This window comes from Emys orbicularis, chromosome 2, assembly GCF_028017835.1.
Source record: "Emys orbicularis isolate rEmyOrb1 chromosome 2, rEmyOrb1.hap1, whole genome shotgun sequence".
NCBI classification, from domain to species: Eukaryota; Metazoa; Chordata; order Testudines; family Emydidae; genus Emys; species Emys orbicularis.
This window is the reverse complement of record NC_088684.1, coordinates 295,549,691-295,576,105: the sequence shown is the minus strand read 5'-3', so window position 1 is coordinate 295,576,105 and position 26,415 is coordinate 295,549,691. Positions and strand designations below refer to the sequence as shown.

The following is a 26,415-nucleotide window of genomic DNA, read 5'->3' as shown; positions in this document are numbered from 1 at the left end:
CTCTTGGATGGAAACTTGGGAAACTGCACACTTGGGAGCAGCTTTTTGCAAAAGTGGAACACTCGCCTTGACATGGACCAGGCCACTTGAGACGTGTTCACAGTTTGATGGTGGAATTATCATGGGCTTCATGTGAAGTCAGTGGAGTAACTATAGCTTTATGTGTAAGTAACGGAGGGCCGGGGCAAGCTAGTTATTTACACAGAATAATCCCATGCAGCCCATCAGGCGAATAATGAGCCCTTTCAGGAGAGAGACAGTGGCACCAGGAGCTGGGATGCTCATATTCACTGCTCGGCACACTGAACCAGAGCTCACACAGTCCACTGTTGTACTGCTCCTGAATTCCAACTCCCTTTCATTGCCAGGTAGTTGATTCGCCTCAAACTCTCTGCCTTGCTTTTAACAAGACTCGTCATGTGTGCATTAATTCTACATCATGCCGAACACAGCCCTAACTCGCCACTCTTTCTGTTTCTGCCAGCAGCCTGGAATAGTGTCCCCTTTCAAACGCGTCTTCCTGAAAGGTGAAAAGGGTCGGGATAAAAAGGCCCAGGAAAAGGTTACGGAAAGACGACCTCTTCATACAGTACTGCTGTCCTTGCCTGATCGAGTTGAACCAGACATATTGTTGAATGACTACATTGAAAAGGAAGTCAAGGTAACTCTTTTGGGCCGGAGGGGGAGCCGTCTCTTTCATTCACCTTTCAGCCGCCGCCTCCTGTCGAATTTGTGGCCACGTTCAGTAAATGATTTGGTTGATTACGTTGCTGCAATGCACAACCTGGGCGTTAAACTGCGTTTGAAATCCTCCGTGAATTCACTCGCACAGCTCTCCGCTCTTTTCTCTGTGCAGCTCTTCAAGGGGGAAAGCTGCTGACCTGGAGATGCCCACGTGTCCGTAAATTGCGATGTTCGACGTCTGTCTCCGTGTGGGTGGTAGCTCCTCAGCGATGGGTGCAGGGGGGACAGCCTCGCTCCACTGGCTCCCCCTTCATTTTAGGGTCAAGTTCAAAATTTCAAATCCCTAGGGGGCTTCCTCTGGCTGACCTAATGGACTGTGTGTGCGCGTCCCTTTACGTGATCTCCGCACTCGTAATACTGGACTTTTCTCTGCAGCTCCTGCCATCTGGAACAGCCCTCTTGTGTATTTCCCCCTAATCAACTGTCTGCTCTGACAGTTCAGCTGAAAACGATCTATTCCTGGTCACTAGTTAATTCTGTAACTATATTTAACTCCTGTAAAGCCTTTGGGATATAGCCTGTATGAAAGATGCTAAAGAGAATATTGTATAATCTGACCATACAGAAATCTAGTTGGAAGGCAGTTGATGCTTGCTGGAGAATGACCGCTGTCAGTAATGTTTTGCTAGATCCGTGGTTTTCAAACGGGGGTACATGAGCTCTCATTGGGAGGTATGCGAGAAAAATCCTATAATGGCAGACAACATATTTGATTTAGTAAGACTTGGCAGTCTAATCATGGGGTCATACTATACCTATCTCTAGTAGGGGTATGTGGCAGACTACATTATTCAGGAAGGGGTATGGAGCCTAAAAAGTTTGAAAACCTCTGTGCTAGATTACGCTCCACTAGACTTAAATGCTCACCCTTTGACCAGCTGAAAGGGGCAGAATTTCAACTCCTAGAAGCCAGCCGTATAAATCGTGACCACCTTGAGTAGCTTCATCAATTGTCTTCTATCGTGAGTGGGTTTCAGGTGACTACTAAAGGTGGCATTGAGACAACAACTAGGCAATATTTCTCTCCAGACCGGGCTCAAGAAGTTATTTCCAACTAATGTATTTTTCTTCTTTCAATTTATCCCAATTTCTGTGAGTACAGATGTAAGGATTTCAATGTGTCGGTTTATATATCACATGGTAATGGACCTTTTTTTTTTTTTTCCTTCCCAGTATTTAGGCCAACTAACATCCATCCCAGGGTACCTGAATCCCTCCAGTCGTACTGAAATATTGCATTTAATAGACAATGCAAAGGTGGGTACCAGTCCATTCCAGTGCTGTATCCCAAGCCCTTGCTGAATGAACTATACCAGCTCTACAGTTGCTACTATTCATAGTCAATATTTGCACGTAGGACCATAGATATGGATGCTTCTGGGCAGCGAGGTTAAAGTCTCGATCCTTGTTCTGAGAAGTCTTGCAGCCCAAGAACTAGGATGCGATGTGATGCAGGGGTAGATGACTGAAGTCACAAGAGTAGAAGAGAAGCTTAAGCAAAGAGGGTTATTGTGGGATTGTTTGAAATGTGTATCAGGTTGGTTCCTATTCTCAAATGATCGTAGTCCTTGTATTTTAATAGTGAAGGTGATTTATACATGACCAATTATCAGGTGCCCAGAAAATGAACTGCAGATGGGTGGTGTGTGGGTGTTCCCTTCCTCCCTGGGGAGATGTACTGCCATTGTGATCGCCTGGGGGTAATGAAACGGGAAATGATTCCACCTTTTTTTATGAAAGCTTTTTCGTTTGTAGAGGGCACATCAGCTCCCAGGGCAGCTGACCCAGGAACATGATGCTGTGATTAGTCTGTCTGCCTACAACGTCAAGCTGGTGTGGCGGGATGGAGAGGATATCATACTCAGGGTCCCCATCCATGACATCGCATCTGTGTCATACATCCGCGATGACTCCTCACACCTGGTAGTGCTGAAAACAGGTAGGTTGTGGCCAGAACAGGGATTGCAATGCAGGTTGCATCTGTTCTCTGATTTTGGAGTCTAAGGGCCTGAGTCTCATTTATACTAAGGCCTTTTTACACCACTCTGGTGGCGTAAAGGGACCTTAAAGTGGACATACGTCATGCTTATGCCCAATTTAAGGCTCTTAGCTCTCAGATCGGCTTAGTGAAGTGGGAACAGTCATTAATTTTCCCAGTGCATGTGAACAAGATATTTCATCAGTTTAGAAGTACCAGTAAGTTTGGATAGAACTGGTGCTTGTTTGTTTGTGGTTTTCTTTAACATAGGAACATAAGGCTGGAAGGGATTTCCTGCAGTCACAGCCAACCCTGTCATATAATCCCATTCATAAAGTAGTTCGGTTGTGTCCCTCCCCCCTCACTCCTCCTGTTAGAAGGCTGTTTTGAAAGATTTCCGTTTCTAATCACTACTACAGCAGTGTGTCCGAACTCACTGCAGGTGTCACTGCCTAGAAGTGCTCACTTGGCTGATGTGGAAAATGTGCTCTCTCTAGTGCACTTCGGTTCGAATCGACATACCCACATCCCAGGTCTCATTGAGCATTAAGGAGAAATGCGCGCGTTGCGTGTTCATTCTGAATCCGCATGCGAGACTGCTGTAAAAGTCAGGAACTGCTCAGGAATCGCTCCATCAGGTCTGGTTACTACATTTAAACGCATCTTTGGGTGTAATTGTTTCTGGGAGCTGATACTTTTCTTCCTGGTGAAGCTAATGGCAGCGATTTGTTGTTTGACCGAGATGAACAATATAGAGAATAAACTAATATCTCCATGATGAAGCTGTAACTCTACTGGTGGGTTCTTGCAGCTGCCTAAACCACAACAGTGAAGCTAGTGATACATGAAGTTGTCAGAACCCTTCACTGAATAAGAGCCTCATAAGTCGAACATTTTCTGGTTTATACAATGCATGGATCTGAGGCCTGGATCCGTGCTCTACACTAGCTACCGCTGCCCCACAAGAGGGAGCTCTCTTCTTCTTGCCATTGACTATTGCCTTCCTTCTCTGGCAGCTTTGCAGTCCCCATAGCCTGACTGAGTTGACTCCAGGTTTAATTCACTCAACCTTCCTTGCACTCTTCCAGGACACTTTAGTGTAAGCGCATGCTATAGAGGGGCTTAGGAAGACGTGGAATTAGTCCTTCGTTCTCGCAGTATAATGGGCCAGTTAAGCTCAGCTGCAGCTGACATGAAAAATAATCAAAGCAGCTTAGCCCATCGACCGTACTTGGCTGATCCTAATTGAAATTTCTTACGAAATACAGGAATGGGGACGACAGTGGCAAAACTTGATCAGGTTCCACTTTTCAACCGTCAAAATCTGATTTGCCCTGAATGGATTGAATTGCCAAACTGACAAGTTGGTGGCCAAACTCTAGAATGAGAGTGGGGAGCTGATCTGTGTCGCCATCTCAAACCTATTCCGAAAGATGGAGGAAATACTGGCGAATCACAGGCCACACATGGGAGGGGATAGTGCATTTGAAAAACAAACTCATTCTGTCTCAAACAATGGGAATCCGATCAGGATGGCAGCTGGCCACTTGCAGTGCCTAGATCTGCATCAGCGAGTTAATCACTTCCATATCCCCTCCTCCTCCTTTCCTCTCGCTATTCATTAATAGCGTCTCTGTCTCTCAGCTCAGGACCCTGGGATTTCCCCAAGCCAGAGTCTTTGTGCAGAGAGCTCCAAAGCACTTACTTCAGGCTCGCTGTCCGAGAGTGGCGTGGTACCTGTCGAAGCTTGTTGTTTGGTGGTCCTGGCTACAGAGAACAAAGTAAGACTTAATTACCTTGTAGATCCAGATGGTCTTAATTTTGTGTCCTGATCTTGTAACTTCAGTCAAGATCCCATGGAACAACAGCTCTTTGGTTAGCATTGATGCTGCTACCTGTGAAATCGAGTGGCAGGAAGGCTGCATGGGATTATTCTGTGTAAATAAATAGCTTGCTCCGGCCCTCCGTTACTTACACACAAAGCTATAGTTACTCCACTGACTTCACCGGAGTCGCTCCAGGCTATGCAGTATAACATCAGATCAGAATCCATCCCGATGCGAACTATAAGGTGCTCCTGTAGTAACTTGAGATGGGATAACGTGATTTTAGTCAATAGGTCAATAACGTGCCATCGCTGGTAATTAGTAACAATGGTCAATGATAGGATATTAAAAGTTACTACAGAGAACTTTTTTCCGGAGGGTCTGGCTGGAGAATCTTGCCCGCATGCTCGGGGTTCTGCTGATCGCCATATTTGGGGTCGGGAAGGAATTTTCCTCCAGGGTAGATTGGCAGAGGCCCTGGAGGTTTTTCGCCTTCCTCCGCAGCATGAGGCAGGGGTCGCTTGCTGGAGGATTCTCTGCGACTTGAAGTCTTTAAATCATGATTTGGGGACTTCCACAGCTGAGTCAAGGGAGAGAATTATTCCAGGAGTGGGTGGGTCAGCTTTTGTGGCCTGCATCATGCGGGAGGTCAGACTAGATGATCATAATGGTCCCTTCTGACCTTAAAGTCTATGAGTCTATGAGATGGGTAAGCTTGGCAGGCAAGAATAGTATACAACATATTTATTCAATGAATTATTAAGGCTTCTTCAGTGTGTTAGGCACTGTACAAATAAGGAAATATGGTCCCCATCTCAAGCTTCACAATCTAATTCAAATGCGCTAGAGAACAGCTCTTTCTTGCAGACGCTGTCTGCTGCCCAGCTCCCACTTCTGCAGTCAGGAATCTGGGAAAGCAGCTGCTTGGCTACTGCCCCCTTACAGTGATTCTGAGCTTGCTGCTAAGGGGCGTAATGATACGCCGTGAGGTGGTTCTCTCGTAATCTCCTCCTGCCCAGGAAAAAGAGAGGGTGAGCAACAGCCACAACATAAATCCACTCCCTAAAGGGCATAGGCTTTGCCCTCCTTTGTCTTAAACTCTGTTATTTGTACAGCTCCCAAAGGGGTGCTAGGGCCGTGCAGAGGGGCACAGGTTGCTGCCCTCGAACATTTACAGTCTAAGGTAACATATGACAGATGTGGCGAGGTAGCTGCAAACCCAGTGGGCTGAGGGGGCGAGTAGAACAAGGTTATAGAAATAAGACCATGAGGTACTTAGTCAGGGGTACTTGAATATTCAGATTTTGTTTTCAATATACCCCACATTCCTATCATCAAATGGCCTCAGGTTAGATCTGTGAAACAAAGATGATGAGTGTATCTGGGTTGCATGAAATCTGTCTGTCTTTATGGATTGGAGACCACCCTGGGGTATAAAATAACAGAATTGGGCTGTGCTCACATTCCAGGGTTTCTTCTTTACCAAGTCTTTTTACTAGCACAGGTACTGAAATCCCCTGAACAGGCTCCTCTGGTCTGCAGTGTCCTGTGGAGTCAGTCCGGTGGCTGCGGTAGGAGGCACCCCCAGTTCTGGAACCATGGGGTTCTCTCTATTTAATGGTGATGTCATGCCCTTATAAATATCGGTAGTGATGCGTCTGAGTGTGCCCTGTGGTGCAGCTCCTTTGGGGGATGAATAGAAGCACGTGCTGTCTCTTTTGAAGGCATCTTGCACCATAACCTCCCTGACTGACCCTTCTTTCTCTCCCTCCCCAGGTAACTGCAGAGGAACTCTGCTCACTTCTCAGCCAAGTCTTCCAGATCGTTTACACTGAGTCCACAATAGACTTCTTAGATAGAGCAATATTTGATGGGGCCTCCACACCAACGCGCCATATGTCCCTACACAGTGGTATGTCAAGTGCCGTTTCCTTTCACTCTTAGGAAGAATCCTCCCCTTACGACCCAGGCTTGCTCTGCCTCCGGCTCTCCTACGAACCACAGCACTTGGTGTAGCAATACCCTTTGCTTCCCTTCCCTGTTCACGCTCCTGGTTCTATGATGGAGAAACTGGATTCAAACAGAGGCCCAGGTCTTAATAACCGTAGGCCTTCCTGGGGCCCTGTCTTACTACTAAATGTATTGTGAACTGCGAGTGGGTGATGCATCTCAAATGCCACCAGCTTCGTGACAGCTGCGGCCCTGATCTAGCCTTTGTGTGGAGTTGAATGGCCCAAAGAACTGTCTCCTCCCTGATCATCATCATTTGGAGCTGTCCCTTTCCCATAGCTATGAGGCAAGCAAGGCCATAGGAGATTGGAACATGGTAGCTGTCCCGCACCTGTCCATAGACGTTCTGTATTTTGTTTCCTTTTTAATCAGTGGAGGCAGTTTATTAAAGTGGTGCTTTGCAATTCAGCATTATCCTGCTCTTGGCCTCCTGATACTGTTTAAGCGACAGAAGACTTCCCCCCCTCCTCCCCCCCGACCCCTGTCCTGTACGTCTTATTTTTCATACTCTAGCCCTGGACACTCAGATTGGAACTACGCGTGTCCATGACCAGCAGGTTAGGAAATAGACAGCATTTGTGACTATAAATCGCTTGACTGGAATATCTTCCTTGCAGATGACTCTTCAACAAAAGTGGACATTAAAGAAGCTTACGAAACCGAAGCAAGCACTTTGTAAGTTGATCGTACGCATTCTGGAAGGGGGTGGTTTGGCTTAGATGGATGATACCTTATTTATATAGCCCTGACATTGGGTTTACAGCCTAAAAGGGGGAACTTTTACAATACACACGCTGAATGTCTCTTGATAATTACAGCTGGAATACTCGACAGTGATATTGCTGTCTATACAGCCCTCCGTCCCTGCCTGCTCAAATTCCCTTGCTTTGTAGCTACATTTAGTACAGTATTCCAGAGAAGTCCATAGAACAGGGGTGGGCAAACTTTTTGGCCTGAGGGCCACATCGTGGTTCCGAAAGTGTATGGAGGGCTGGTGTAGTGTATTAAATTGCTCCCTGTAGGAATGTGCTACTTACAGTGTACTACTTACGGCTGCCAGTCCTGGTGCTCTGAGTGGCATGGTAAGGGGGCGGGGAGCAGGGGGGTTGGATAAGGGGCAGGGGTCCCGGGGGGCAGTCAGGGGACAGGGAACAGGGGCAGTTGGATAGGGGTTGGGGTCCCGGGGGGCCTGTCAGGGGGCAGGGGTGTGGATAGGGGATGGGGCAGTCAGGGGACAGGGAGCAAGGGGGTTGGATGGGGGTGAGGTCCTGGGGGGGGGTCACGGGACGAGGAGAAGGGGGGGTTGGATGGGTCGAGGGTTCTGAGGGGGGCAGTCAGGGGGCGGGAAGTGGAAGGGGGCGGGTAGGGGGCAGGGGCCAGGCTGTTTGGGGAGGCACAGCCTTCCCTAGCCAGGTGTAGTGTATTCACTTGCTCCCCGTAGGAATGTGCTACTTACGGTGTACTATTTATGGCTGCCTTTCCTGGTGCTCTGTAAGTAGCACATTCCTACAGGGAGAAATTTAATACACTGCACCCTGGCGACTCTCACAGCCGTGCTGCCCGGCAGGAACTCGCAGTCCCACTGCCCAGACCACTGGCAGCACAGTGAGCTGAGGCTGCTGGGGAGGGGCCGGGGCTAGCCTCCCCGGCCGGGAGCTCAAGGGCTGGGCAGGACGGTCCCGCAGGCCGTAGTTTGCCCACCTCTGCCATAGAATATGCTTCCCTCCCATGTAGCGGTTGAGTACAAGAGTTACGAGACAACTCTTCCCTCTGAGCTGGCTAAATTTGGTGGGGTCCTAACACCTTATCCAAGTCCCCAGGATCCTTCCGATAGAAGAAGATGGCCTCAGCTAAAATGAGTTTAGCAGAGACACACTGGAAGGGTGTCCTGGGGTGACAGTAATGGAGCTCTCAAGGTGGCTCACAGATCCATTGCATTTCAGCTCCTTTCCGGAATCTTTGGATACAGGCGGCAACTCGCCCTCTTCCTTCTCAACGCCTCAGTCGCCCCACGTTAAGACAGTCAGTGAAAGCGAGCTGAGCACCACGGCAACGGAGCTGCTCCAGGACTACATGATGACGGTAGGAATGTCTGCATCAGAGGCCAGGCGCTGTCTGTTCGTAGCAGAGTGGCCGTGCGTGCAAGGTGACATGATCGCTTTACGGTAGTGTCAGCGAGGCCAGCATTCTTGGGAATGCAGTTGTGCCCTGAGCATGGAGTCAGAACCCCACGGCAAGCTCTGACAGCGGGTCAGAAACACAGCACCAGTCCTATAAACGACCTTGGTTTGTTTTCTTCTCTCGTATAACATTGCTTCATGGTCACTTAGGAATCGTAGGGATTCAGGTCAGATGCCATCAAGCTAATTTCCACTTGGAGCCTAAATAGGGTTTGAACATAAGCTGGCTCTGGAGGTAAATGATTTGAGCACAACTTCCCAGGGCTGCTCCCTCCCTCCCTCCTTCTAGCAAAGGCTCTCGGGAATGAGAACAGTCTTAGATAAAAGCTGCCTGATTCCTGTGATGCACAATGCTTAAGTGGTGATGCTGCCAGAATGGGTAGGATGGTAGAGCATGCTATTAAATTGACATTTGGAGCCCAATTGTAGGAGCAATTGCTGAAGTTGGTCACTGAATTAATAGGGTTAGAAATAACCTAAGAAGGATTTAAACAAAGCGTATTAATCGGTTGCCTCCTTTCTGAGAGTCCCTTTGTGAGCAGTGGGTTTTTCACCTACAAACAAGGTACAGTTTGCAAAATATGAATTGCTGTTGCTGTTAGTACCTGTACACGTCAGGTGATTGACGCTCGGAGTGTAGCTCCTGGCTGCGGTTGCCTATGGTATTGCTCTCGAGCTGATTCCTCTGGAGTGCATCTGGCTATCGCCACGGCCTGCAGCTGCCCCGTCCTTTCTGGGGGATGCACTGAGCAGTACTGAGTGGAGCCTGTAGGAGAACTCTGCTGTCAGCCAGAGGACTTTGGTGTTTGTTTGGGAAGGTGGGTGCACGAGGGCTGTTTCTGCTGGGTTTTGGTGACGTCAGAGGGATATTGGTGGCTTTGCAAAGACAGATGGGCAAAGTCTCAAGACCCCACCCTGCTACTTGGGCCTCAGCTCCTGTTTCTTAAACACCCACTTATAGTCAGCCTAGACACTCATTAGCTTGAGCTCCCTAAGATGGAGCAGCATTTCTAGGTTAACCCGTGCCACTAGAGGGTGGATTTCTTACAATGTTGTCTCCCTTCGCCAACAACGACATGGGCTGAGTCGTTAATGTGATTAAACAGTCAGTTTATGTTAGGGGAGTGTCAGTCCCTGCTTTGTCCACCACTAAGTGACCCTTACTTGCTGTTTTTAACAGAGCCCATTGAATGTTGTTCCTCACTAGCCATGGCTTCTCCACTATTAGAAATAAGGTCAAATCGTGCCTTGTGCTTCTTCTCCTTAGCTAAGAACCAAACTCTCTTCCCAAGAGATCCAGCAGTTTGCAATGCTCCTGCACGAATATCGCAATGGGGCTTCAATACATGAATTCTGCATCAACCTGAGACAGCTCTATGGGGACAGTAGGAAATTCCTGTTACTAGGTAAGTTTCAGCTAAGCTGGACTAACATCAAGATAACAGACCTGGGAGGGAGAGGAAAGCTGGCCTGTGGGGGATCAGAGTAGCAGCCATGTTAGTCTGTATCCGCAAAAAGAACAGGCGTCCTTGTGGCACCTTAGAGACTAACAAATTTATTTGAGCATAATCTTTCGTGGGCTACAGCCCACTTCTTCGGATGCATGTGGGGGATCAGACTCTCTCATCCTGAGTCTCTTGGGGCAAGTTGCTTCTGGTGTTGCTGTCAAGCCCAAGGGAATCGTGCTCAGACCTTCTGAGAAGTATAGTTTGATCTGATGCAGGATCCTAGGGGGGCGGATTCTGGAAGATACAACCTTCCTTCTCCCAAGACTCGGGTTTGATATGCCAAACTATACAGTAAAGCTGCAAATGCTTTGTGGTTCTTGCTCACTTTGGTTTAGTAATGTTCACTGACCTCAGTAGTCTTCAAAGTCCAATGTGTACTTGTCTTTCTCTTGCTTTCCCCATTGATCAGAAGTGCAATGGGAGAAGTCTGTAGGCAGCTGGCGATGATCCTATGCTGCACACGCTGGCCCCCCAGCAGTTCTCTGAAAAAGTGGTGATCAAGCTTAGTTCCTCCTGCTCCAAAGTACAGGTCTCTACCATGTGAACTATGGGTGAGATGTTTTGCTGGTAGTAGTACAGGGCCTATGACACACATTTGAACAGGTCTGATGCGATTCTGTCGAGGGCAGTAGGGCCACATGCAGATCAGCCTGTCCCTATTAAAACGATGCCTTGGGAATGGATCCAGAGCAATGTTTCTGTGAAATGTTTTTAAAATTCCATTGGAAAGGTGGTTTACGTTCAGACCTCCCCTTGCATTGTCTTCAACCGAAACGCTGCACCATCCTTCACTGGAAAGTAATTCATTAGCCACGCTAAAAGAAATGCAAAAATAAATAACGAATAGCAAACCGCATTGTCAAATTTTTTTCAATGTTAATAGTCCAAGAGAGTGTTAATAATCAGACATTTAGAGTCCTTCCTCAGCTGCTGAAGATTGCCTTAGCACAGTGGTTCTCAAACTTTTGCACTGGTGACCCCTTTCACACAGCAAGCCTCTGAGTGCACCCCCCCACCATAAATGAAAAACTTTTTTTTTAATATATATTTAACACCATTATAAATGCTGGAGGCAAAGTGGGGTTTGAGGTGGAGGCTGACAGCTCGCGACCCCCCATGTAATAACCTCACAACCCCCTGAGGGGTCCCAACCCCCAGTTTGAGAATCCCCGCCTTAGCGTCATTAAAATCGGTGGAGTAAGGCTCCAGTGACATCAGCTGAAGATCTGTCTCCTTGTTTTTAAAAATGCCTTGTTAACCTGACAGAGCCCTTTGAGACCGTCTGGGCCACGTCATGCCCTTGTCACCTTAGTGTGCGTCGTTTTCATTAATGTCTGCGTAGCTCTAGGAATAACATTGGTTCTGCTAATGAACAGACAGAGGAAGTGAAAGAGCATAACCTCCCTCCCGTTGGTCCAACACAAATAGCATCTAAAAATGTCTTGGTAGTGTGAAGGAGGTATTTTGTTAAAGTAGATATTTAGAATCCAAGGACTTTGCCCTGCCTCTATGTGGGTCTGTGCCTTTAAATCCATCTGGAAACTGAAGCTGGCGCAGAGTTCAGCAGCAGCTTACCCAGCCATGTATCTTTGGAGAGCCCAAGACACCAGCGCCCTGGGATCCACACTGGCTGCCTGCTGAGTTACAGGTGGAGGTTGATGGTGTAACGATGCTGGTTCTGGTGGGACCCAACTGAGGGGGCCAATTTAGGACAAATGGCTTAAAGCAGGGCAGTTACAGCCCAAGGCTGGGGTTTTTCCACCTCTAAGGCAAACCAAACCAGCCAGACAGAGAGGACTTTGGTTTTACCCCACTGGCTAACCACAAGTCCGACAAGCAATTCCCTTAGACACTCCAGTTTCCCAGTATCACCACCAGTGCCACTCGTTATGGGGATGAATGGTTATGAAAACCAATACCGCAGTAAAAGAAAAAAGGTTCTCTCGATCCCAAAGGACCAAGCCCCAGACCCAGGTCAATATACAAATCAGATCTTACCCACAAATCACGCTGTTGCCAATCCTTTAGAATCTAAAATCTAAAGGTTTATTCATAAAAGGAAAAAGATGAGCTAGAATCGGTTAAATGGAATCAATTACATCCAGTAATGGCAAAGTTCTTGGTTCAGTCTTGTAGCAGTGATAGAATAAACTGCAGGTTCAATCAAGTCTCTGGATTATATCCACAGCTGGGATGGGTCCTCAGTCCTTTCTGTAGAGCTTCCATTTGTAGCAAAGTCCCTCCAGAGGTAAGAAGCAGGATTGAAGACAAGATGGAGGAGCTGCAGCAGCTTTTTATAGTCTCTTGCCATGTGGTCTCTGCTTTCTTTGTCCCATCACGTGGCATGGAAAAACCTCAGAGTCCTGTCCATAGGCATGTCCCTGCATTCCTTGCTGAGTTACAAGGCGTATCTGCCTTCTCTCAATGGGTCCATTGTATAGCTGATGGTCCTTAATGGGCCATCAAGCAGGCTAGGCAGTGCTGACACCAACTTGTCTGGGATGTCACCCAGAAGCATAGCATACGTTTGAAATACAGACAGTATAGAGCCAATATTCATAACTTCAACTACAAAAATGATACACACATACAGATAGCATAATCATAACCAGCAAATCATAACCTTGTCTTAGACACCTTATTTGACCCCCTTTTATAAAAGATTTGGTGCCACTACAGGACCTTGGTTGCAACCATGATCTATATGGTCCCAGTTCATGTCAATAACGTCACAGATGGGGAAAGAGTTTTGACCCATAAAGCCCTGAGCAGTTTGGGTCATGTCTGTCTGAGACGGAGACTGTCCCAGCTGCAGTCAGTGGAGGTGCAGAAGTGGGAGCCCCTCGGTAGACGAGCTCGGTAGATGAGCTGCCGGCAGAGAGTTGTGTGAGGGGCAGTCAATACGGGAGGTCAGGCTAGATGATCCAGCAGTCCCTTCTGGCTCTAAACTCTAGCTGAACGCTCCCTTTTTCAAGTGCTGGTCCCTACACGTACTCCATGGTGAGTACACATTTGCTCCATGCACCCGAGGCTGGAAAATTTTGAAAGCAGTGTCGGTTGGTTCCAGACTGGCAGCACAGTATGGGGAGAAGGTGACCAGCCCTCTGTGGAGAAAGAAGTGGTTCGAGACTATTTAGAAAAGCTGGACGAGCACAAGTCCATGGGGCCGGATGCGCTGTATCCGAGGGTGCTAAAGGAGTTGGCGGATGTGACTGCAGAGCCATTGGCCGTTATCTTTCAGAACTCATGGTGATCGGGGGAGGTCCCGGATGACTGGAAAAAAGCTAATGTAGTTCCCATATTTAAAAAGGGAAGGAGGAGGATCCGGGGAACTACAGGCCAGTCAGCCTCACCTCAGTCCCTAGAAAAATCATGGAGCAAGTCCTCAAGGAATCAATTCTGAAGCACTTGGAGGAGAGGAAAGTGATCAGGAACAGTCAGCATAGATTCACCAAGGGCAAGTCATGCCTGACTAACCTAATTGCCTTCCATGAGGAGATAACTCCCTCTGTGGATGAGGGGAAAGCAGTGGACATGTTGTTCCTTGACTTTAGCAAAGCTTTTGATACAGTCTCCCACAGTATTCTTGCCAGCAAGTTAAAGTAGTATGGGCTGGATGAATGGACTATAAGGTGGATAGAAAACTGGCTAGATCATCGGGCTCAACGGGTAGTGATCAATGGCTCCATGTCTAGTTGGCAGCTGGTATCAAGCGGAGTGCCCCGAGGGTCGTTCCTGGGACCAGTTTTGTTCAATATCTTCATTAATGATCTGGAGGATGGCGTGGACTGCACTCTCAGCAAGTTTGCAGATGACACTAAACTGGGAGGAGTGGTAGATACGCTGGAGGGTAGGGATAGGATACAGAGGGACCTAGACAAATTAGAGGAATGGGCCAAAAGAAACCTGATGAGGTTCAACAAGGACAAGTGCAGAGTCCTGCACTTAGGATGGAAGAATCCCATGCACTGTTACAGACTAGGGACCGAATGGCTAGGCAGCAGTTCTGCAGAAAAGGACCTAGGGGTTACAGTGGATGAGAAGCTGGATATGAATCAACAGTGTGCCCTTGTTGCCAAGAAGGCTAACAGCATTTTGGGCTGCATAAGTAGAAGCATTGCCGGCAAATTGAGGGACATGATCACTCCCCTCTATTTGGCATTGGTGAGGCCTCATCTGGAGTACTGTGTCCAGTTTTGCCCCCCCCCACACACACCCCCGACTACAAGAAGGATGTGGAAAAATTGGAAAGAGTCCAGCGGAGGGCAACAAAACTGATTAGGGAGTTGGAGCACATGACTTATGAGGAGAGGCGGAGGGAGCTGCACATTGCAGTCCACAGAACCCCACCCACACCTGTAATAGACCCCTAACCTCTGGCTGAGTTACTGACGTCCTCAGATCATGGTTTAAAGACTTCAAGTGACTGACAGAATCCACCATTTAAACTAGTTTAAACTTGCAATTGACCTTAGTTTACCTTATTGTAACTGGAAGTTCTTCGAGATATGTGGTCCCTGTGTGTATTCCACTACCCACCCTGCTTCCCCCCTGTTTTGGATCTTCTCTGATTCACGGTAAAGAAGAAACTGGGGAGACAGTCGGTCCACCGTGCCCTTTATCTCCCTGGTCAGAGGTGTGAGGTGAGCCAGGGCACATATGTGAACCAATGGATGCTGCTTTCAAAATCCTCCAGCTCTGGGCACATGCGTACTCAGTGGAATACAGATAGGAACCACACATTTTGAAGAACCTCCAGTTACTATAAGGTAAGTAACTTTCTCTTCCCCCAACATCTGACATAGCCTTAATTTGTAGATTCTGCAAGGCCCATCTCTTTGCCCAGCTTTTGGGTTTGGAAGGGCATAAAAGGACTGGTGTTTGGGTCTCTAGTCCACCTCTGAGTAGCTATTTTCTGGGTCTGAGATGAGGAGCAGCTGTTGGTTCAGTGTATTATGTGACACTGTTTTTAACCCTATGCAAAGACACTTATCCTAGGCTCCAGGGAAGTTTAAAGCCCAAGGACCTTTTGAGGATCTGGGCTTATGGGCATTATAAATAAAAACAAATACATTAAAATGGGTCAGATTTGGAGGATAAATGTACAGGAATGCAATGCCTAGTACACCCGAGAAAGAGGGGTGACATTTGTTCTCTTTTGCTGGGTTCCAACCTCATTTCAAGTGGCTCCTGTTACCTTTGTCCTTAAAGTGCCCAGAAGTGAAGACCATTAGAAAAAATAATGGGGTTTGACTCCTAATCCCCAGCACCTCTTGCCTCTGTTTAATCAATGTTTGCAACTCATTTGCATTTAACTTGGATGTTAGCAAACCTATTGACTGGAGAAAGTCCTTGTCCTCTACAACATTGGGAGTGATATTGTTTGGACAGCATCATTGTAGGCCAGATCCTGCTTGCTGTTGCTATCTGAGTACTCCTGTGGCCTGAATGTTATAAAACATTTTGTAGTGCAAACAAGGAGTTGGAAAGAACAGTTTGGCCACATAAAAATGTGATCGCGAGACAAGCAGCTACCACCAGCTGCATACTTTGATCGTTGAAGACTATCCCTTCACCATAGCCTTTACTAGATACCCCATCGTTGTGTGCCTGAGCTCTTTAGTTGTTTTTTCGTGTAGGTGAGATGTATGTTTTATGAATGAATTTAGAGGTCATAAAAAGTGTCGGGTAGATCAAACCACAGAACTGGTACAGCAGGAAGTGGCAGCTTCACTCATGCTGCCTACCAAAGTGCCTCAATTCTGATCTCTAGAGACGGGGCAGTTCAGTTTCCAAAAGCCATTTTAACCTTTGGCTTCTCTGAAACGTGCCCAGCAAGAGGACGAAGGTAGGCGGGTGGTGGTGGTTGTGATGTGGATGCCCATTTTCTGGACTGATACCCCTCATGCAGCCCACTGAACAGCCCTGGATGGTAATGACTTAAGCTACTACTGATCTAGGTCAGAGTCAAATTGGTGAAATGCTCTCTAGCTCATTACCAGTCCAATCCCCCGTGGGAAATATTCCATTGGAGGTCTGTCTTTTCTTTGCGCCAGAAAAATGGCAAGAATTACTCTATCAACATGATTACAAATTACTAGATATGTTATGAATACCCAGCACCAATGAAAATGGGAGTGGGTGGGGACTGGCAGACCACTATATATTTCACTCAATTCCTTGAATGTAGCATGAACGCCCCTATAGATAAAGGCAGTAAAGATTCCTGAGGCGTTCCAGACAGTCTGGGGACGTATTGCCAGAAGTGGTCTGTGGGTTGGTTCGAAACAGGCCAGCTGCTGAAGAGGGTATAATATCCCCTTGTGGGTTAATTTAATATCAGCGGGACTAAAATGAGTATGGGCTTCAGGTCTGAGCCCTGTGCTGAAAATGTAGTGATTGATCTACCTGAGGTTTTTGTATGGCCCACATGACCATAGTATCTGGGCCTTACAATGTTTAACATACTTACCCTCACATCCCCCATGAGGCAGGGCAGTGCTACTACCCCCTGTTGTTCAGACGGGGAACTGAGAACAGAGACGCTAAAGGCCAGATCCTCACTGGTATTTAGGCCCCTGACTCATGTTGAAATCAATGGGAGTTAGGCACCTAAATACCTTTTGAGGATCTGGGCCTAAGTGCCTTGCCCATGGTCTCTTAAGAAGTCTGTGTCAGAGCAGGGAATGGAACCTAGGTCACCAAAGCCCTAGGCTATTGCCCAGTCCACTGGATCATCCTTCCTATGGTATGACAGCAGGGTTAGGGAGAGAGAGACAGCCTTGCAACAAGGTATGACACCAGTAGGATTGGAACTCCACAGGCCTGCTGCTGTTCCCATTGACTTGAAAAGGATCAGAGCTGTGCCCTTTTGCTCAGAGCTAGGAGGCAGGACATTTATCTGCCAGGTTAAACAGACTTAGTTTAAATGAACCCTTTAGCAGTTAGAAGGTTCTAATCCCTACATCTAATTACTGTTAGAGGGTTTCCCTTCACCCTCTCCTCTGGTTCTCATCACACAGATAGAAAGATAAGGAGTTGAGGCAGTCTTCAAGTGTGTGCTTGTATTACATTCCCACCATGCCCAGTAACACTTCAGCTGTATCCCTTATCTTTTCCCATTGTACTAAAAGCCCCATCTGGTTGTGGGAAATGCAACACACAGTCTTTGTTCATTGTTCTTCACACTTATTAGTATAAGATATAAGAGTATCAAAACATCAAACCCCAAATTCTATCTCAAGCTGGCAAATAAGCCTATATACTAACACTTACAAAGAAGCGTTTTAAAGAATAATTAACAATCAGACAGGAAGCTGCCACCCTGCCATTTGAACAATGCACCATTGGACTCTGCTCCCACTGAACAGTGGGAATTGTAAGGAAAGTTCTGGTTTTAGAATGGGTTTAATTTTACCTGGATTAAATGAGCTATTGAAAGAAAAACAACCCATGTTCCTAACGTATAGCATAGCACCTCTGCAAGTCTTGATTTCCATTGCTTTAAAATGACATCTGTGGCCTCAGTCTTACAGGCAGCGATGCTTAGGCTCCTGGTGGGAAGCATAATGCCGTATTGTAGCCCCACTGCAAGACAACAGCCCCGCTCATGGAATGGGGAAGTGAACGGTGACAGATGTTCCTAGAAGCAGCTCGGAACCTTTTCCTCGATGTGCTTTAATCTGCATGTTGATGCTGTTAACGTATTAAGCTCTGTAAAGCTGCACAAGGTGTCTCAGTGCTGAGCAATCCTTTGGGCTTTTGGGCTTTATCTCCACTCTTTTTAATGAATTATTGTTAGCAAACGTGACTGGTGTTCCTTCCACATCCAGGGGACGGCAAATGTGTTATGTTGGCCACCAGAGGGAGCCCATGTTATTTCCTCTGTGCAATACTGCCTCATTGAGAACTACAAGGAAAACATTAATACACCTCTACCCCGATATAACGCTGTCCTCGGGAGCCAAAAAATCTTACTGCATTATAGGTGAAACCGCGTTATATCGAACTTGCTTTGATCCGCCAGAGCACGCAGCCCCGCCGCCTCCCCGGAGCGCTGCTTTACCGCGTTATATCCGAATTCGTGTTATATCGGGTTGCGTTCTATCGGGGTAGAGGTGTAGTTTAGGAGAAGGGCATGTATTCCATGGCAGTGCATGCCAAGGCTGATGCAAAAACCCTCCGGAAATCAGACAGCTCTACTGCGTGTTGTTGCTCTGCCAAAGTGAAGAAGGAGAACAAGAAGCTTCCTACAGTTTGGATATAATTAGCTCCATAAATTAGATATTTAATAAAGATAGTTGAATAATAATTGATTACATTAATAGATTGGAAGGATGGGAGGATGGAGCTTGGCTGTTCTCAGTGGTGGCGGATGACAGAACAAGGAGCAATGGTCTCAAGTTGCAGTGGGGGAGGTCTAGGTTGGGTATTAGGAAACACTATTTCACTAGGAGGGTGGTGAAGCACTGGAATGGGTTACCTAGGGAGGTGGTGGAATCTCCATCCTTAGAGGGTTTTAAGGCCCGGCTTGACAAAGCCCTGGCTGGGATGATTTAGTTGGGGGTTGGTCCTGCTTTAAGCAGGGGATTGAACTAGATGACCTCCTGAGGTCTCTTCCAACCCTAATATTCTATTCTATGAAATAAGGTAGTTAAACCCTAAGCCTACCAAAGTGTTAAGGAGGAGATATTTTAGGTGAAGTCGTGCATGTCGTGCCACGTACCTGCTGCTATGATGGAGAGAAATGAGATATATTAGAATTGGACAAAGTGCAAATAAGGTCAACAAAAATGATTAGGGGTATGGAACAGTTTCCATATCAGGAGAGATTAATAAGACTGGGACTGTTCAGCTTAGAAAAGAGACAGTTAAGGGGGGATATGATAGAGGTGTATAAAATCACGAGTAGCGTGGAAAAAGTGTATAGGGAAGTGTTATTTATCCCTTCCAGTAATACAAGAACCAGGATTACCCAATGAAATTAATAGGCAGCAGGTTTAAAATAAACAAAAGGAAGTACTTCACACAACACACAGTCAACCTGTGGCACTCGTTGCCAGGGAATGTTGTGTATAACTCGGTTGAGAAAAGATTTAGATAAGTTCATGGCGGATAGGTCCATCAGTGGCCATTAGCATGGCCAGGGATGCAACGCCATGCTCTGTAAATCTGGCTGCCAGATGTTGGGACTGGATGACGGGATGGATCACTCGATAATTGCCCTGTTCTGTTAATCCCCTCTGAAGCTTCTGCTACTGGCCACTGTCAGAAGACCGGATACTGGACTAGATGGCCCATTGGTCTGACCCAGTATGGCCGTTCTTAACTCTTCATGAGACGTTTGGGTATGATTCTTGATCCTCGCCTTGACAGTCAGATTCTACCAAAAGGATCAATGCAGGATAATTCCTAGATTCCAAGGCCGGACGAGATCACTGTCCTCATCTAGTCTGACGTTCTGTAGAACACTGGCCAGAGAACTTCCCCACGACATTCCTAGAGCAGAGCTTTTAGAAATACATCCAGTCTGATCAGTGATGGCGAATCTACCACGACCTCTGGTAAAATGTTCCAATGGTTAATTACTCTCCGGTGTGAATTTGTCTAGCTTCAACTTCCAGCCATTGGACTGTTATAACTTTCTCTGCTAATTGAGGGGGGAGGGACAGTTCAGTGGTTTGAGCATTGGCCTGCTAAACCCAGGGTTGTGAGTTCAATCCTTGAGGGGGCCACTTAGGGATCTGGGGCAAAATCAGTACTTGGTCCTGCTAGTGAAGGCAGGGGGCTGGACTCGATGACCTTTCAAGGTCCTTTCCCGTTCTAGGAGATAGGATATCTCCATTAATTTAATTTATTGAAGAGCCCATTATTAAATATTTGTTCCCCATGTAGATACTTACAGATTGTGCTCAAGTCACCCCCAACCTTCTCCTTGCGAAGCTAAATAGATGGAGCTCTTTGAGTCTAACACTATATAAGGCAGGTTTTCCAATCCTTTAATCAATCTCGTCTCTCTTCTCTGACCCCTCTCCAATTTATCAACCTCCTTCTTGAATTGTGCACACCAGATCTGGACACTGTTCCAGCTGCAGTCGCACCAGTGCCAAATACAGAGGTAAAATAACCTCTCTGCTCCTAACGATAATCACAGCAATCATCTAAAATGTGAAATCTCTTTCCTGTGAATAGTCTTCAGAAGCACCAACAGGTACTGAGGCTGCCAGAGCTGTTTGCTTTTAACTGTAAATTGCAGTTTTTTGGAGGGGGTGGGGAGGCTGTATGTGATGAGTAGGTCTGTCTACTCCCCCCCCCTCACCCCCCCCCCACTGTTTTCTATGTAACCTGCCAGATTCCCCTCCAACAGGGAGACAAAACTCAGAGAGGCCTGTAATCATTCCACAGGATCCACAAGTAGTCTTGCAAATTCCGGAGATGCCTTAAGGCCCCGAGCGTGCTCCTTGGGAGGTTTACTGCAGGATCGTGCCTCACAGGTGAACAAAATGGGGTTTTTCTTGCCAGGACTCAAGAGTTCAGCAATATGTTCCTCCTTGCAAGATTTGCTTCCACCAGTGCCTACAGCAGAGCATTCCCCCACACTGATCAGGCTGTTGATGATGCTGTTAACTCTTGTCTATGAAATAAACAACCCCGAACTCTGGTCCTGGCTGGGGAAACTGCTTTGGAAATAGTCTTAAAATGCATGGACCTGGTTCAGTGCTGACTTCTACCCCATGGCAACTCCACTGGAGCCACTGGGACTGCCTCGGAGTCAGTGCTGAATTGGGCTGTTTGATTAGTGATTTGGGGGATCTTGGCTTTCTGTATCCTCTTTTAAACAGCCTTTTGGTTCCTGTTTGTCTCAGGTCCTCTAGCTGTGATTATAGAAGGGCTCTTAGGATGGAGTCCTAGTTGGACTCGATACCGAACCCTGTCAAAGGGTGGGACCTCCTTTTATACAGAAGGAATATATTGCCATGGTTGGAAGACCCACCAAGAAATCAGCTCTGAATGGCAGTCTCAGACAATTGATTTTTGCTTCAAAACAATTAAGTTTGTCCCCTAATGAGCCTACAGCATGTAACTGCATGATCTCATTAGTTTACAATGTTGGTCCCAGGATATTAGACAGACATGGTTGGTGAGGTAATATCTTTTATCGGACCAACTTCTGTCTTTCACCAACAGACGTTGGTCCAGTAAAAGATACTACCTTACTCACCTTGTCTGTCGAATCTCATTAGTATTCTCCTCCCTCTCCCTGCCTCCTGTTTCTTGCATTTGCTTGTTGTGTCTGGTTTCAAACTAGATTGTAAGCTCTTTGGGGCTGACACGATACAGTCTAAACAATAACCAGGGTATGCTGTTAAGCGTTCTTCAGCTGGCCAGGGGTCAGAGCTGCTCTCTCTTGGACGGGATACTCCAAATCCTGCTGGTCAGGCTGGGAGAGATGGTTAATTGCTGCATGGGGACAAAGGTGGAAATAATTGGCGCTGGAGTACCTCCCTCTGAACCCGCAGGAGGTGGCAGCACTGAAAGGGGAGCCTTCTCCTGCAGACAGTGCAGAACTGAAGAGCGTGAGCTTGGGGGTACATCGTCTCATAGATACAGAGCAGTTGCTCTTGACTTTTTTTTTTTTTTTTTTTTTTTTATATTAAACTCAGTAGTGCTCTACGCTCCTCTGGTCCCTTGCGTCTGAGGATCTCCTTGAGCTTTACTAACATGAGCTAATTGAGTGTCACCACCCGTTTGTGAAGTAAGAAAGCGACCCCGTTTTAGAGATGGGGAAGCTGCCGTAGTGCAGGAGGTGACGTGACACCGTCACACACAGTCACTATCAGCTTGGGTGACTTGAGTTTTAGTTAAAACAGAAAACTCGGCTATTTGAGCCTCAGATATTGGGGGAGAGGAGACAGGATGAGTTCAGTTGCTGCATCTTGACTTTCTTGGTGTCCTACAACCAAATCCTGAAGCCTTTACTTGGGCAAAGCTCTCCCTGATAAGCACATCACGAATATAGTCTTGATCAGTGTAACGTTGTCATGCTAAATGTATCAAATGACTAATTTTTCCTCCTTGTTTATTTCCTGGGGAAGGCCTTAGACCGTTCATTCCTGAAAAGGACAGCCAACACTTTGAGAACTTCCTAGAAACCATCGGGGTGAAGGATGGCCGGGGAATTATCACAGACAGTTTCGGGAGGTACAGACGGACTCTGAGCACTACCTCCAATTCAACGACCAATGGGAATGGAGCTGCGGGGAGCTCGGATGACCAGTCTGCCCCTTCCGAGGGAGACGAGTGGGACCGAATGATCTCTGACATAAGCAACGACATTGAAGCTCTTGGATGCAGCATGGACCAGGATTCATCATGAGACACAGCTGCGGGAGGGAGGATGAGAAGACAGCTCCTTTCAAAGGGGCTTTATTGTTCTTTCACCCCCATGTAGCGATTGCAGCAACGTTTGCTGCTGTCTTCCTGACCTTCCAGTCTGAAAGAGGCTCCAAGGATGAGTTGGGATGTGATTATTTTCCCCCCTTGTCAATGGCTTCACTGGTGCCCATTTTGTGATGGTGGCTGGTGCCCTCTTACTGTGAAGGCATGTGTGTGTCTTCGTGCAGGTGAGCGTGCTGTGTGAGAGTAACCCGGGTTGAGTGATGGAACCGGAGTCCCTTCCTCTGACTTCTTACAACTCTCTTTGGTTTTGTGTTTTCTTTGCTGTCGTCGCTCTGGAGTGATGCAACGAAGCTGGGGCAAGAAACTTGCATTGAGCAGTAACAGCTCGCTGGGACCCGATGGCGGGTTTACAGTTTTGCACATGATATTCCTATTGTAACTCAGACTTTTTTTTTTTTTAAATGAAGTTTACCACAATGTGAATAATTTAAACCTATTGTTGGTGTTGTCGAAACATTTCTAATCCGAACCTGAAGGCTGTCTGCTGCAATACTGACATGATTGTTTTGTAGCGAAGGCCAACGTGGGCTGCTCTTCATTGGTCACAGAGGGAACTCTGCAAATGTGACCTCTGGGCTGTCCCCTTGCAGGAGGGGAGTTGCTTGGCGTGGGTAACCTTGGCCTTTCGCCTCTAGCACTCTGGTTCAAATTCAGCCCATAGTGCAGAGTGGGGCATGAGTGTTGGCGCATTTAGCGCTGTCCTAGTGGACAGTCTAGGTCGAAAACCAGTCCTGCCATTCAGCATGGCTGGCAGTCTTTGCTCAGGAAAAGCCTAGGACCTGAGGGAAATAGGAGATGGAACCGCATTTTTACCTCTAGCAAAGTCATTGGTTGGGCTAGCGTGCGTGCGTGAGTGTGTGTGTGTGTGTGGTGAGCGCTCCTGTTGTGGCTCTGTGCGCTCTCTGGCCTGGGGCTACATGGATTCACGTTTCCAGTGCTGCTAGCCCCTTAACCTTCACAAGCACAACTGTTCATTCAGTAAAACCCGATCTCAATCCCAGTCCAGCACAAGTAGACGGGACCGGTTTCCTGCTGCTCCCCAGAGGGCGCCATGGTGCATATATACCTCCCCAGCACCCATAGCATCTGTCCCTGCAAGGTGCTTGGGCACCTCCTGCAGGCCTGACGCTGTTAAGGAGTTCAGGGCTCTGAGCATCTAGCAGGATTGACTCCAACAGATGGCGGTGAATTCAGACAGGAAGTGACAGTAAATTTGTTCTATTGCTTAGAATTTCCCCTTTAAGGTTACAATAACCAGGAAATTCTCAGTCAGGCTGAGTTCAACATCAGTAGCTATTTGCATGGGGAGTGGATTTTGGTCACCCTTGAAGGGTGAGATGGTAACAAGTTAAACTGATAAAGTAAACTTTCTATGAAATTAGCCATGGAATGGATGTATAGATATCTAATGTATAGGTTGTATATATTATACAGGCAATTATAAATACACTTATTTTTTGTATCTGTATTCCATGTATATCTATACTGGCCGCTATAACTGACCTTCAAAGGAACATTTGGTTGATACTTCAGCCCTTTCAGTAGCAAAACCCTATTTGTTCATGGACTCCAGGGGTTTCTTTCTTCACTCTTTTTTTGATATAACTGAAAGTAAATTAAAATCCCGTACTGGTAGCTGGGCATGTTAGTTTGTCAAGAATAGGACATCAAACAGAGCTGGCATTCTGTTCCCACGCGTACTTCCACTGAAACAAGAGAGATCCAAAGTCTGTTTTTCTGTGCTCAATACAGGACCCTGTGGCACAGTCATACACTGACCTGGCTGAGGGATCTCCTCCTCTTCAAGACATCAGTTAACTTCACCTGGTTGCAGCATGCGGTTCTCCTTACCTACAGTGCTGTAGGCCCGAAACTTCACTGGAATTCTTTACATCTTCAGTAACATCTACTGCCTGATACAAAGGAAAATGCCCATAGTTCATTTTTATTTTTAGATAATATTCTTAGTCATTCCTTGTACCTCAATGTTGGTGAAATTAAAAGAGAGGATCCTAGGATGACTATTTTAAAACCAAAAACCCAAAGGAAAAGCCATCCACGGTTCATATTGAAATATGGATGGTTCAAAATTTCATTTTTTTCCGAGCGAGAATGGTACTGTCCGGTGAAACCAGACTTAAGTGACTAACAGGGAATCGACAAAAAGCAGTGGCTGAATGAAGGGGACTTTTGATAAGAACAGAACTGTGCATGGAGAATTTGAGGATACTTTGGTGTGGTCTCCTAAGAGAGGAAGCTGCTCAAGGATGGGATCTGGTAGGGACTCCTTACATACCCAATGTTTGCTTGCTCTTTTAAAAAACCCCTTCGGCAGAGCAAAAACCACAAATGCATTGGTGAGAGTTTTTTGCTGCTGAAGTTCCCCGACTGTCTAGCCTCACCATGGAAAAAGACAGTCAAGCACCACAGAGGTTATTTTTGCTTTCTAATCATGTGATAAACACACACAGTTCTTCCTGCAAAACAAGCCTGTGGCTCTAAAAGATCATGGCCCTAGACACTAGATGGAAACCGTTCTCAATCAGCTTGTCCATCCAATGTTCCCCAAGTATGTTTTGATGATTTTTGTCTAGTCCAGTATTCAGTGATATCCCAACTGATATCCATTATTGTTCCAGCACTCCCAAGACACTTCTCCCCACCATTAGCAAGTGTTCCCTGATTCAGCTAATTTCCCCCTGCCCCTTCCCCCATTTGTTTCCTGTTACTCCTTGATGTTTCTATCTCTCCATTACTCGTAGACTGTTATCACACCCGCCTTTCCCAAGCGCTATTCATCTCCCCAAGCTAGCTACTCTTATTTTTCCCCCTGTATACCAGTCACTCCAGCCCCGGAATCGTTTCTCTGCTCTTCTCTCACTTCTGTCCTACTTGTTGACCATCTTTCTGGCCCCGCAGTGCCCAGAACTGAATGCAGTCTCTTCCGGGCAGCCTTACCAGAGCCTGCTGGCAGAGGCACGAAGATCTCCCTGGTCAGGGTCAGGGGCATTCTGCACACAGACTAACTTCTGCCTCCATATCACCCTGCAAGTTCCTATTTAAGTTGCTGTCCACTAGCAGCCCCGTGTCTCTGGGCATTACTGCTTTCTAGGGGTTCCCCTCCTGTTGTGCCTCTCCAGTGGGGTTCCCCTCTCCCCACATGTTAGCTTTGCATTTGAGCAGATTCAATCACCTGCCTCCTGCAAACGCTCTCACTAGGCCTGTGCTGCAATTAGATACTCATGGCTGGCCCCTGCTGCCTGACTTGGGCTCGTAGGTCTCGGGCTGCGGGGCTGTTTAATTGCAGTGCAGATATTCAGACTCGGGGAGCTTTGGGACCCTCCCACCTTGCAGGGTCCTTGAGCCCAGGCTCCAGCCCAAGCCCACACTGCAGTTAAATAGCCCTGCAGCCCAAGTCAGCTGGCACGGGCCAGCTGCAGGTTTTTAATTGCAGTGTAGACATCCCCTCACGAAGCACAGCCTGTTTTAAATAGGGGAGTTGGAGCAGGAAGCACACGGCTGCTCCCTAAGCTGGCTGCCTTCAATTGGTTTCTGCTGCCCTTGGCACTCTGAATACACTACGGCATGGGTGCCCTGGAGCCCTGTGACCTACAAGGGGAGGACTGAACTCGTCAGTGGCAGGTTTGTATTGCTGGGAGCTTCTAACCAACAGGAACATTCAAGTCACCAAAGAACATGTCAGATCTATT

General features: G+C 47.1%; 1 protein-coding gene across 1 annotated transcript in view; it reads left to right on the top strand.

Moving 5' to 3' along the window:
* CCM2 (CCM2 scaffold protein) overlaps window positions 1-25,433 on the top strand; it is a 72,921-nt gene extending 47,488 nt beyond the window's left edge. The window contains exons 2-10 of the mRNA XM_065398492.1: window positions 485-661; window positions 1,918-2,001; window positions 2,500-2,683; window positions 4,367-4,503; window positions 6,325-6,460; window positions 7,176-7,233; window positions 8,502-8,640; window positions 10,006-10,144; window positions 22,342-25,433. Coding sequence (XP_065254564.1) covers window positions 485-661; window positions 1,918-2,001; window positions 2,500-2,683; window positions 4,367-4,503; window positions 6,325-6,460; window positions 7,176-7,233; window positions 8,502-8,640; window positions 10,006-10,144; window positions 22,342-22,622 — 1,335 coding nt within the window. The 3' untranslated portion in view covers window positions 22,623-25,433. The remainder of the gene's footprint in view (window positions 1-484; window positions 662-1,917; window positions 2,002-2,499; window positions 2,684-4,366; window positions 4,504-6,324; window positions 6,461-7,175; window positions 7,234-8,501; window positions 8,641-10,005; window positions 10,145-22,341) is intronic.
* Window positions 25,434-26,415: the final 982 nt, after the last annotated feature.